The 11,126-nt window shown below is 41.4% G+C and overlaps 2 protein-coding genes across 14 annotated transcripts in view; both read left to right on the plus strand.

Annotated features, from left to right (window-relative positions):
• Positions 1 to 8,036, plus strand: part of wnk2 (WNK lysine deficient protein kinase 2) — a 23,600-nt gene extending 15,564 nt beyond the window's left edge. For 10 of the 13 annotated variants that reach the window (XM_034870283.1, XM_034870288.1, XM_034870289.1 and 7 more), the window contains 12 exons: positions 113 to 155; positions 266 to 427; positions 595 to 1,466; positions 1,744 to 1,801; positions 2,289 to 2,353; positions 2,487 to 3,076; positions 3,185 to 3,417; positions 3,535 to 3,765; positions 3,904 to 4,002; positions 4,799 to 4,843; positions 4,921 to 5,243; positions 5,687 to 8,036. In XM_034870283.1, the coding sequence (XP_034726174.1) occupies positions 113 to 155; positions 266 to 427; positions 595 to 1,466; positions 1,744 to 1,801; positions 2,289 to 2,353; positions 2,487 to 3,076; positions 3,185 to 3,417; positions 3,535 to 3,765; positions 3,904 to 4,002; positions 4,799 to 4,843; positions 4,921 to 5,243; positions 5,687 to 5,974 (3,009 nt within the window). In that variant the 3' untranslated portion in view covers positions 5,975 to 8,036. The remainder of the gene's footprint in view (positions 1 to 112; positions 156 to 265; positions 428 to 594; positions 1,467 to 1,743; positions 1,802 to 2,288; positions 2,354 to 2,486; positions 3,077 to 3,184; positions 3,418 to 3,534; positions 3,766 to 3,903; positions 4,003 to 4,798; positions 4,844 to 4,920; positions 5,244 to 5,686) is intronic. The other 3 variants (XM_034870285.1, XM_034870284.1, XM_034870286.1) reach the window with 3 other exon arrangements.
• A 260-nt stretch (positions 8,037 to 8,296) lies between these two features.
• LOC117943420 (inter-alpha-trypsin inhibitor heavy chain H3-like) overlaps positions 8,297 to 11,126 on the plus strand; it is a 21,763-nt gene continuing 18,933 nt past the window's right edge. Inside the window, exons 1-7 of the mRNA XM_034869533.1 lie at positions 8,297 to 8,542; positions 9,204 to 9,364; positions 9,495 to 9,599; positions 9,934 to 10,096; positions 10,196 to 10,306; positions 10,522 to 10,650; positions 10,784 to 10,900. Coding sequence (XP_034725424.1) covers positions 8,471 to 8,542; positions 9,204 to 9,364; positions 9,495 to 9,599; positions 9,934 to 10,096; positions 10,196 to 10,306; positions 10,522 to 10,650; positions 10,784 to 10,900 — 858 coding nt within the window. The 5' untranslated portion in view covers positions 8,297 to 8,470. The remainder of the gene's footprint in view (positions 8,543 to 9,203; positions 9,365 to 9,494; positions 9,600 to 9,933; positions 10,097 to 10,195; positions 10,307 to 10,521; positions 10,651 to 10,783; positions 10,901 to 11,126) is intronic.

Raw genomic sequence — 11,126 nt, forward strand, 5'->3', positions numbered from 1 at the left:
TATATAGAGTCTATACAGACACATTACACATGCACATTACACATGTAATGCAAATGAATACAGAGTGGCAAGTAGCATATTGACTTAGCTTACATCTGTCTACTGTCTGCAGAGTCAGCAGCCTGGGGCACCTCAGCCTGTCTATCAGCAAAATGGTAAAACAATTATCTCATTCAAAAATGTATCCTTTTCTATTCCTCCTTTTTTCATGTCCTGATCACTTGTAAGAAACTAGGTGTTAATTATCTGAACTCTTGCATTGCAGTTCTTCATACAGGAAAGAGATGGTTCATAATCTGCCCCGTAGAGGAGACGCCCACATCCAGCCAGGAGACCCCATCTGATGGTACAGCTACACATTCTCCGGGGAGTTCAGCCACTACCCAGCCTCCTGACAGTGGCACTGCAAGGCCTTCTGCATCCAGAGGTGACTTTGTTTCTACCAAGCAATTTCAGCACATTTGACAGCTTCATTGAACAATACTGTAGCACTACCTTGTGGCAGTGGAAGACAACCTACAACTCTTGTGTGCAATGGTTACTTAAATTCTTTTTTTAAATCATTTTGTCAAAACTTTTTTTCCCCTCCTACAGAACAAGGGTCATCCTCCACAATGTCTGGTGGAAGTGGAGGCTTCACATATGATCTGTATGGATTCTGTAGCCCTCCAATAACTTCAAACACAGACCCTTTCCTCTTAGCTAGTCTGTCTCCCCCTGTGTCTGCTCCACCAACCCTTCAGTCAGTGACATCACTGGAGCCTGTGGACAGCTCAGTGCAGCCTAGTGTTCCTCATGCCCAGCCAGCCCGAGCTCAAACTTTACCCCCTTCATCCCCACATACATCTTTCCCAGTGGATGAGTCACAGGGCTCTCCTTTGCGTTCCATCTCCCCGACCCATGCAGCTCAGCAGATTCCCGACATGACGTTTCCTGTTTCTATGGCTGACGAGGTGCCCTGCTGCCCTCTGGTCATGCCCCTGTCTCTGGATGTGAGCGGTTTACAGGGTGGTTCTCCTCTCACTCCTCTTCCACTCCAGGAGCAAGTTCCAGCCATAGAGCCACTCTCTGTCTCCTATGCCTCAGCAGCACGCAGCGAGCGCCCACAGCAGCCTGTGGTACTGCACCAACCTTTTTCCAGCGTGGGCGGGACCAAAGTATCCTCACTACCCCAGAGCCCAGCACTATCCCAGCCCGCCACAGGACCCGCTGAGTCAGACAGCGAAGGACGACTGGGCCGAGGGGGCTTTGTGGACAGCACCATAAAAACACTGGATGAGAAACTAAGGAACTTGCTCTACCAGGAGTATGCTCCCATGTATCCATCAGGCAGTGCTGCAGAGACACCAGGTTATGGCACTGAGTACATCCAGTCTCCTCCTGGTCCAGACAGCGCCACAGGAGGGTCAGGAAACAGCACGCCAGGGCCAATGGGAGAGGGACGCTACAGGGCAGGAGAACAGCTGGCAAGTACCACAATCAGTAAATTTTCCTTAGCTCAGTAATTCATTATAATTATTTTTTTAATTATTTTTATAAACTTCCCTTCCTGACCTTTAGTACTGTGGAACACTCATGTAACATTATGCAATTTTTTGTTTTGAATGTACAATCCATATACAGATATATGTCGACATTCATACGTACACATAAATACACACACACACACATGCACACACATACATACGTACATATACATTTACATACTCTTTTTTGTTTATCTCTCATCGTGTCACCTTTCAGCCTCAAATTCCAGAGAGGATGGATAGTTTAAGTACACTGAGTGACTCAGCCGTGTGTGGTAAGTACAACACACATAAGTGGATCTAACAAGAGTGACATCATTACCTTTTACTTAAATTTATGTTTTACTAATTGTTGATAATTGCAGTGCCACAGTTTAAATTGTTATGGATTAGGGCTGCACGATATGAGGAAATATCTAATCGTGATTACATCAACTGATTTTGCAAATCAATATGATTCACGATATTGGAGAGAATGATCATTTTTGTATCATTACTCTCATTTTCATTGATAAATTGAAAAATTAAAATAATTATTGTGTGATTTTTCCAGGATCTTTACCCAAATTTTTTTTTCCTTAGTTTGTAGGATTTGATTTGTAGGCCGGGATGTCTCTGCAGAACCACAATACTAAAATTTTGCATTTTACAAATATTGCGCCCCCCTGCGATTTGGATATTGCACTAGTTCATATTGCGATTTTGATAACATTTTGATAAAATTGCAATTAATTGTGCAGCCAATTGTGGATATGTTTGCAGCTTCCCTGTCAAGAAAACACGTCCCTCACTCTGCTTCCTGCTCTGGAACAAGAGGCCGCTTTAAGGTATAAAGGGAGATTTTCCTCACATTTGAGGGGAAATATGAAGTGTCTTTCAGATTAGTTCAACTCCATTTGCTGTTGGAGAAGCAATACATGATGCCTTGTATATACCAACTTTTTTATTTGCGTTTGGCAGATAATCTCTGTTCCTCCTGAAGTGGCCAACAGACGAGACGTGAAGCAGAGGAGCTGGAGCAGTGCTGCCTCACCGGCACACCCTGGAGGATATAGCGAGGACCACGTCCAGGTTGAGGCCATGACTGCCTCCACCACAATTGGTCGTTTCTCTGTAGTTAGCACTGAAGATGACATTACACAAAGGATACGTTGCAGCCGCTACTCTGCCCCGCCTGATTTCTACCTGGACACACCTCCGTCCATGGCGAAGCGGGGCTCCCTGCCTCGCGCCCTGACCTCCAACTCTGTCGCTGTGGATGTCACAGTTCATGCTCGGTTCCTCTCCTCAGACTCTGGGGCTGAGAGCAGCCCTGCAAAGCTGGCTCCTGCTACCCCGTCTCAACATACTCGCTCTGAGCGCAGAGGAAGTGACCTCATGAAGAGAGCTGTGGCTTTCCTCCGTCGTTCAGGGCGCAGCAGCAGTGTGCAGAGCTCTGACTCACCTAGTAGGCATGGAGGCGTGCATGGCTCTGCCTATGCCAGTAGCGATAATGACTCAGAGATGGAGGACTCGGACATGAAGAGGGAACTACAGAGACTCAGGGAGAAGTAAGTTTGGCCACTGGTTTGCTTTTGACCTCATTTAGTGTCCCAACATGAACATATTTTGTCATTTAGCTTGTAACTGACCTGTATATTCCTGCCTCTATCTGTCAGACATCTAAGGGAGATCTCTGAGCTGCAAGCCCATCAGCGGGGGGAAGTGGAGCTGCTGTATCGCCGACTTGGCAAAGCGCCACCTACGGGTCTGGGTCTCTCACACGTTGCACCACATGCTGGCCGTAGGAAGAGGTCCAGCAAGCACAGGCTGAAGCCAGGCAAACTTCTCAGCCCTCTGGTTCAACAATTTAGGAATGTCACAACCAAGACTAGTGACTCCAGCAGATCAAGTAAGTAACGTTTTAGAATGGCCAATTGACTTAGGTTGAATATTTACAGCAGGACCATTCCTGATTCCTGACTCCATGTGTTTGTGTGTGTGTGTGTGTGTGTGTGTGTGTGTTCAGGTGCTGCTACAGGTACAAGTGAGCCCACAGCGAGTTTAAATGGCTCTCCAGCCAAAGGGTCTGTCCCTAGTCACAGCAGGGCACGATCATGCACCAGCCACCTTCCCAGCTCAACCTCAGAGCCCGTGCAGACTCAGCAGCCCTGTTCCCTCAAGGGCTCTTTGTCTTCTGATAATATTTACGCTGGACTACACCGAGATGGCACCGGCACACAAGTTCCACCTGGACAAGGTGACCACCAGCATTACACAACAGAGCTAGCTTAACTAATACTAACTAACTAATACTATGCTGTAAACATGTAGATTCACCAGATAACGCTCTTCTTACCCTAGTGTCTTCTCCCTTTTTGATTATACTCCTCTACAGGCTGGTCTAATTACCCTCAAACATCTGAGAGAGTGACCAATAAATCGAGTAGCAAGCCCCGAGCTAGATTTCTCAGTGGGCCTGTGTCTTTGTCTATCTGTTTGTATCTCTTCTCTTTCCCCATAGCTTCATTTTGTTTTGGTTTCCATTAGGATTATTATGATCAATTTCCCTACTTTTAGCTCACTGATATCTTGTTTCTGTCTTTTCCAAATATTCTGCACTGCTGGTTTGCTTCGTCTCATCCTTTTCGCTTTTCTTTAACTTGTATTTTTGCTTGCACAAAAGTATATTGCTTATTCAAACCCCTAATTTTATGTAAGGTTAAATTGAAGTTGAAGTAAAGATTATGATTGATTACATTTTTTTGTTTTTTTAAACCCTAGAATTGATTTATACTCTTCATTCCTGTTTATTGGACCAGTTAACTCATTTTAGAAGCTTGAGGTTTGGATAATCATGTTTCATTTAATAATGGGCATTATCTCACATTTCCAGTGATGCTTGTGCTATTTGCCCACTTTATAACATACCCACTTTTGTAACTTATCCCCCATGCATTACTGGGCAATGAACTTCTGCATGCCACATAGGCCGCTGATGTGCTGTAACATTTCTAATCTCTCATCTCTTTTTAACTTCTCTCTCCTTCTCATCTCTGTCTCTGTAATACTCCAACACTGCACTTTGATATGTCTCTCACCCAAACCACTTGCATGACTTACATGGACATTGTTGTTTCAGGGGACTGATTGCTTTTTGTTAGTTTGGTTTTAGTTTGGTCCTTTGTTTTGTGGCAGTATCTATCAGCTTTGTTTTGCACTGCATTCAGTTATTGAACATTTTTACCAGCTAATGGGAATGAACATTTGTATAAAGGCTTTTTGTCTTATAGGGTCAACACTGAAGCGACTGTGTCTTGGCAAAGAGCGTGGCCACAGTAGGTAGAATTCCAGTGTCTCACTAAAAAATCATTCATATTAGTTTATATAAGTCTAATCATGAATGTCTCCCCAGGGTCTGGAGCCGGACCGGGGGCTTTTAATCACTCACAGCAGCCGTCTTCCGGTGTCACACCTCCTTCTCATCAGCCAGTAGTGGGACTGGCCCAAGCTCAAGCCAATAACAGCAACAACAAGACAAGCTCATACACTGGCTCATCCATGAGTGCCAATGAAAAGAACCTGCCTGAAGACTTCCAGCGGCTGATGGAGGACTGGGCCCAGGAGGTTCTTATCGTCACCCACAGGCCGCGCACCAACTCTCTGAGCATCAGTGGGCAGCAGCTTTCGAATCAGGTTGTGCCTCGAACACATAGACAGCTGACTAGTGCCTCAGATGTGAGTTTAATGCTAGTTATCTACCAATTTTTGTATAACCAGCCCTACGGTCATGTGAAACAAAATGATTAAAATCTTAAAAAAACGTTAAGAGAATTTAATTAACAACAGAGATACAGTGGTCATGCATATAAACACAGTGTTTAGATAATAAAGACAACAATAGGTGTTTCATTCAACATTTCCATTTGCCTAGAATATTGCAAAATTACATTTAAATATATACATACACATGAAAAACCATTTACAAACACGCACACACACACGCACTCACGCACACACACACACACACACACACAAACTATAAACTTTACTAAAACTAAAAGTTTAGTTTTTAACATGTTACATGTTATTATGCAGCAATTTGATTACATAATTGATTGTAATGTGTAAATGCTGTTAACCATGTAGTTCAATATCTGCCCATTATCTAACCATGTTAGGTATCATGGACAGCTCAAGGTCCAGAGGCCTGCAGTCTTCCCCTGTCTTGGCCTGATAGCCCTGGGTCAAGAATGATGACCAACCCCTCCACAGGGCCCCATCTCAGCTATCCTTCTCCATTCAGGGGCTTGTCCTCGCCTCTCTCCGTTAGCCACTGGCCTGGGTTGCTATTCCCACTTCCTTCAGGAGTCTTTGCCTTTCCTGCTGTGCCCTCAGCCCAGGACGCCCCCAGCCCTGTTCCAGTTCCATCATGTCAGCTGCCTGACCCCAAAGCCAGGACTCTCTAACCTGAGTAGCATTGTGTCTTCCAATTCCATTACCAAAAAAGAAATGTCCTTATAGTTCTAGTCAATCTTATGTGCATATACTGTATACATTTAACCAGCATGTGTTAATTTATATGTACATACCTGTCTCCATTCTTGAGTTTTATGTTATTTGTTTAATTTGCATCAACATACCTCATGTCTATATTACAGTACATAACCCTTGAGTGGTAGTAGTACATTCAAATTTGTATAATTACCCCAATCAGGCTTACAAGAGAAGATTTGATTAATTACTGATAAATGTACCTTAACACTCATTTAATGTACATAATGTACTGTTCATTCATGGTACGTTTTATATAAATAGTTAATGTTTGTGTTGCTCATATCACTCTATATATATATATATATATATAGGCTGTCATGTGTATATATATGAATTATTGTTAATCTGTAAATAGCTCCTGTGTTTGTACAGTTAACATTAGATAATCCATTGGTCGGTGCTTCAGATATGTGTGTTAATGCAACACCATGCTAGCCACCATCATGCCATCACTGTGAAAACTTGACATTCCGGTCACTAGGACCGGATGCTTTATTCTGCTCTTTCGGTCCAAGGATAGTTTTAATTTTTCATCAATTAAATGCTTCCAGCACAAGCGCTTGAAAATATCCTATAGAGATTTGAATGAACTTGAATTATAGCTTCAGGTGAAAAAACACCTGTGAGAGTGCCTTGAATTGCAGTTTCAGTTTTATGAAGAAAAGCATTTAGATCCAAAGCAGACACGAGATATTCTATGTATGCTTTCAACTCCAAAGGTAAATTATGTGATTTGAATAATGAATGTGAATTGACACATATTTGTTTTACCAACACAACTTAATTTAACACTTCAATCTGGTCATGGTGCAGTTCATAAAATATCACAGATTGTTAAACTAAATCTTGTTCACTGAAGTATTTTTCACGCGGGATTGCTCTACAACCTGCACCACCACCTGCATGAATACACTGATATTCTAAATGTGCACAGGTCGTTGTGGTGAATAACAGGCTCTAACAGGAGAAACTGGCATTGAAACCATACGTCAAGGAGGGCTAAAGGACTCAACATATGAGTCAGAATCCTTACTATGCCATACCTCGATTAATGCAGTCTGTAGCTTTACATATGGTTGCCTTTGTGGTTTTTAAGAGATTACCGAGTGTTGTTTGATACATGATTTGACAATGTTAGAGGCACACGAAGAATGTGAATTATTGAGAAACCACAACTGTTTGACATCTCATTTGTACAATGCATAAGTTTTCTAAATTATATTTATCCAATGCTGGCCTCACAAGATCATCTGGCTCATACAGCTGATTCTATGTATTATGGCTGACTTAATTCAAAGACCTCCAACTCTCATTACGCTTTCACTTAATTCAATAGTGCAGGCTCTAAAACAACTCTTTCACTTGCAATACTTACTTCTCTTGTTTAACTTCTATTAGCAAATATCCTTCTGAAGAATAGTTTGTTAAATGCATCAATGTGATGTATTTTGGTAAGAAAAAGCGAAAAAACTATATGAAGTCAAGAAGTAGGTTTGAGTATTGATTCAGACAGAGTATGGGTTAAGCTCCAGGATTGTTGGAACCTACATTTCCCATAACGCATCTCAATATCATTGCTGAAATCATCATGGTAATTTTTGAAAATTTGGAATCCTCTTTCGAGAGCCACAGAAGACAGATGGAGTGCCGCTTTTAAAAACCTTCCTTGTTTTCACAGTGCGACAATATTTTGATTTAACCTGAATATTTTGTCTTGAAGACGGACATTTTTCCATGATGACATGTATTTTATTTTTATTTTTATTGAGAACATCTAAAAGCTATTTTCTTTGAGCTTTACACAGAAATGTATGTATTTGATCTCTTTAATGCAATGAGAGGCTGATGGTTCTTTTTGCTGCTGTATCACCTATCTCCCTGCCATTTCCTGACCTTGTCAGATTGGTACTCTATCACAAAAGCTGTACATACTTGAAGACAGAAATAATAAATTCATTTTTGCTTGACACTATACAATATTGGTCATGTACTTGTTTCATGAACAGCGCATACTGTATATAAAGCCAAATTTTGTCTTTTGGTTTGATCTCTTTCTACTTTAAGTTTACAAACCAATGTTGTGGCTGGTAAAGTGGAAAGGCTGGACTGCCGATTTCAACAGTAAAGTTCACATAAACAGTTGAATTTCTGATAAATTTCTGTATTTTCATGTGTGTCTTGAGACTATTTCTGTGTGTGTGACTGCCGGCAGTATGAAGAGGAGGTAAGTGGAAGGAAATTTGTTTTTGTGTGTGGGTGTGCAATTGAGGGATGTTGAAACAGGAGAGAGAGAAAGTGGAGTTTGCCCTTTTAAAATAAACAACGTATGTACACATTCATGTTGTCCTTGTCTGTTTAAGTTTAAAAGACAGTTTGAGCTGCCTGGGCTGCACGCTGGTTGAGCCGTCATGGAGAGAGCTGTGGTGCAAGTCACCCTCTTTGGGCTGCTGCTGGTTTTGGCTAGCACACTACCAAACAAGGTAAGGTCACAAAACTTAAAGGACACACCACCACACTGCTAGGAAACTGAATCTAAGTCTAATGACAAGGCAATTGTGTCTGTCTTCATCTGAGGTATAAATCAACAATTAAAGAAAAAACGTTTTGGACATACAAGCCTAACACTGCAACAACATTAAGTATATCTTACTACTGATTTATTACTTACTTACTTATTATCTGATGTTTGTGCTTAAGTATTTCAGCATCTTGCGGTCAGGTTGAAGGACCTGCTGGCTCTCACCCTCAGTGGTGTGTCTCTCTGTGTGTGTGTGTGTGTGTGTGTGTGTGTGTGCTTGTGTGTGCATGTGTATGTGTGTGTGTGTGTGTGTGTGTGTGTGTGTGTTTATTACTCATGTTGTTGTGCCGTAAATCTGTTACCACAATCAGGGTTAATCAATACATTTTTTGGTTAAGAATTGGTAACGGTTCAGTAATATTGGGAGTCAATCCCACATGAAAACATGGATAAAACAATGAGAATGGGGTGCAGTTAGACCAACAAGCTTTCGCTGATGCAACCCACACTCCTTTTTTTTGTTTTCACCATCATCTGATCTCGGTTCAGCTGGTCGTCAGCCAGCGGCATTAACCAAGCCATTTATTTCATTTTGAAATGTGACTCCTCCTGTATTTGCTCAGGACGACTGGAACATCTACAGCTTTCACATCAACTCTACAGTGACCAGTCGTTATGCAACCACGATCATCACAAGTCGCGTCGCCAATCGCATGGACGACTCAAAGGAAATTCAGTTCGAGGTCCGGATTCCCAAGAACGCCTTCATCAGTAAATTCAGAATGTGTGTGAAGCAAAAATCATTTACACATAATTTTGCACATAAAGACTTCTACAATAAAGCATCATGAAAATAAATCATGGGCTACTCAGAATTATGTATGAACGAAGACTGAAATCTTGTTCTTCTTCAGGTTTATAGATGGTCAAGTGTACGATGGTGTTGTGAAAGGTAAAGAGAAAGCTCAGCAGCAGTACACTGAGGCTGTTTCCCGTGGACAAAGCGCTGGGCTTGTCAGGTAAGTAGATCAATGGATCAGTTTATTGCCAGGTCTAATATAGTATGTTTTCAATTTCAAATCTTTTAGAAGAGCCTTGTGTGTCCTTAAGGATAAAGGAGGATATATAACAGATATTTATAACATTTTTCTCAAATGCATTTTTCTTTTTAAATACAGCTACTTTATTGCCATCATATCTGTGAAATGTGTAAAGGAAATGTCGCTGTTTAGTTGAATTACTCACATCTCACATCCACACCATAACCTGTGATGAGAGGTCATAAGTGTCATTGTTCCATTGTAAAGGGGTCAGAAGGAGGACCACTGCTTTAATGTATTGTCTCTGTTGCAGTTCTGTAGGGAGGACCCTGGAGGAATTTAAGACCTCTGTGACTGTGGCTGCCCACAAAAAGGTCACCTTTGAACTTACATATGAGGAGCTGTTGAAGCGCAGGCTTGGCAAGTACGAGCTGCAAATCCACGCTCGACCCATGCAGCCTGTCAAAGACTTCAAGGTGTGTCTTTCCTGTTGGTTTCTATCCATCTAAAAAAACATTTAACATAATCAGAGCTTCAAAGTATTGTTTTCTTTTTTAATTTATTCTCATTGCCAGATCGATGTGTACATTAATGAGAAAGCTGGCATCAATTTCATCGAGGTTAAAGGAGGACTAAGCACCAAAGCCCTGGCTAATGCAATCACCAGAACACACACAGACAAACAGGTACATGCAGAGAAGCATTGCTATCTTTTTTGTGAATGATATTTTACTAATTATAGTACTAAAAGAATATCTGTTTGAACAGAGTATACATAATGGCCCTGTACATACAGTATATAAATGCAGAGGACTCATATTTTTGGCCGATGATTCCTGTTCAATTCCATCAACTGCCATATCCATCAAGAGTCTCTAAAACCTGTCTCATCCTGTTTCAGGCATGGGTGTATTTCTACCCAACAGAGGACCAACAGAAAACGTGTGATGCCTGTGGAGTGCAGGGTATGAATGGAGATCTGATTGTTAGTTATGATGTCAACAGGGATACCTCACTTGGAGACATCAAGGTAAAGCAAGAGTTCCTTTCTTGGATGAGTCTAAAGGTCTATTAGCATTGTTAAAAATATAATACTTATTTAAATGGCTATCTCACCCTGTTATAGTTTCTAACCAATCAAACTTTCTTCTTCTCCCCCGAAGACATCAGCTGGATACTTTGTTCATCACTTTGCTCCATCTAGTCTTTCCCGCATACCAAAAAATGTTGTCTTTGTTATTGATCAAAGTGGCTCAATGAGCGGCAGAAAAATCGAACAGGTAAAGCATTTGAAGAGTTAAGTTTGTGACGGATAGTGAATGTAGCACTGGATGTTTTGATGTTAGTTAATTATGTTTATGAATAATATGTATATATATATACACACACATATATTAATTTCTCATGTGTGAATGATGTCTTTGCCCAGACCCGAATAGCATTAATCCACATCTTGAACGACCTGGCAGAGGAGGACCACTTTGGTCTTATCACCTTTGATAGCAG

This window comes from Etheostoma cragini, chromosome 4, assembly GCF_013103735.1.
Source record: "Etheostoma cragini isolate CJK2018 chromosome 4, CSU_Ecrag_1.0, whole genome shotgun sequence".
Classification (NCBI taxonomy): domain Eukaryota; kingdom Metazoa; phylum Chordata; class Actinopteri; order Perciformes; family Percidae; genus Etheostoma; species Etheostoma cragini.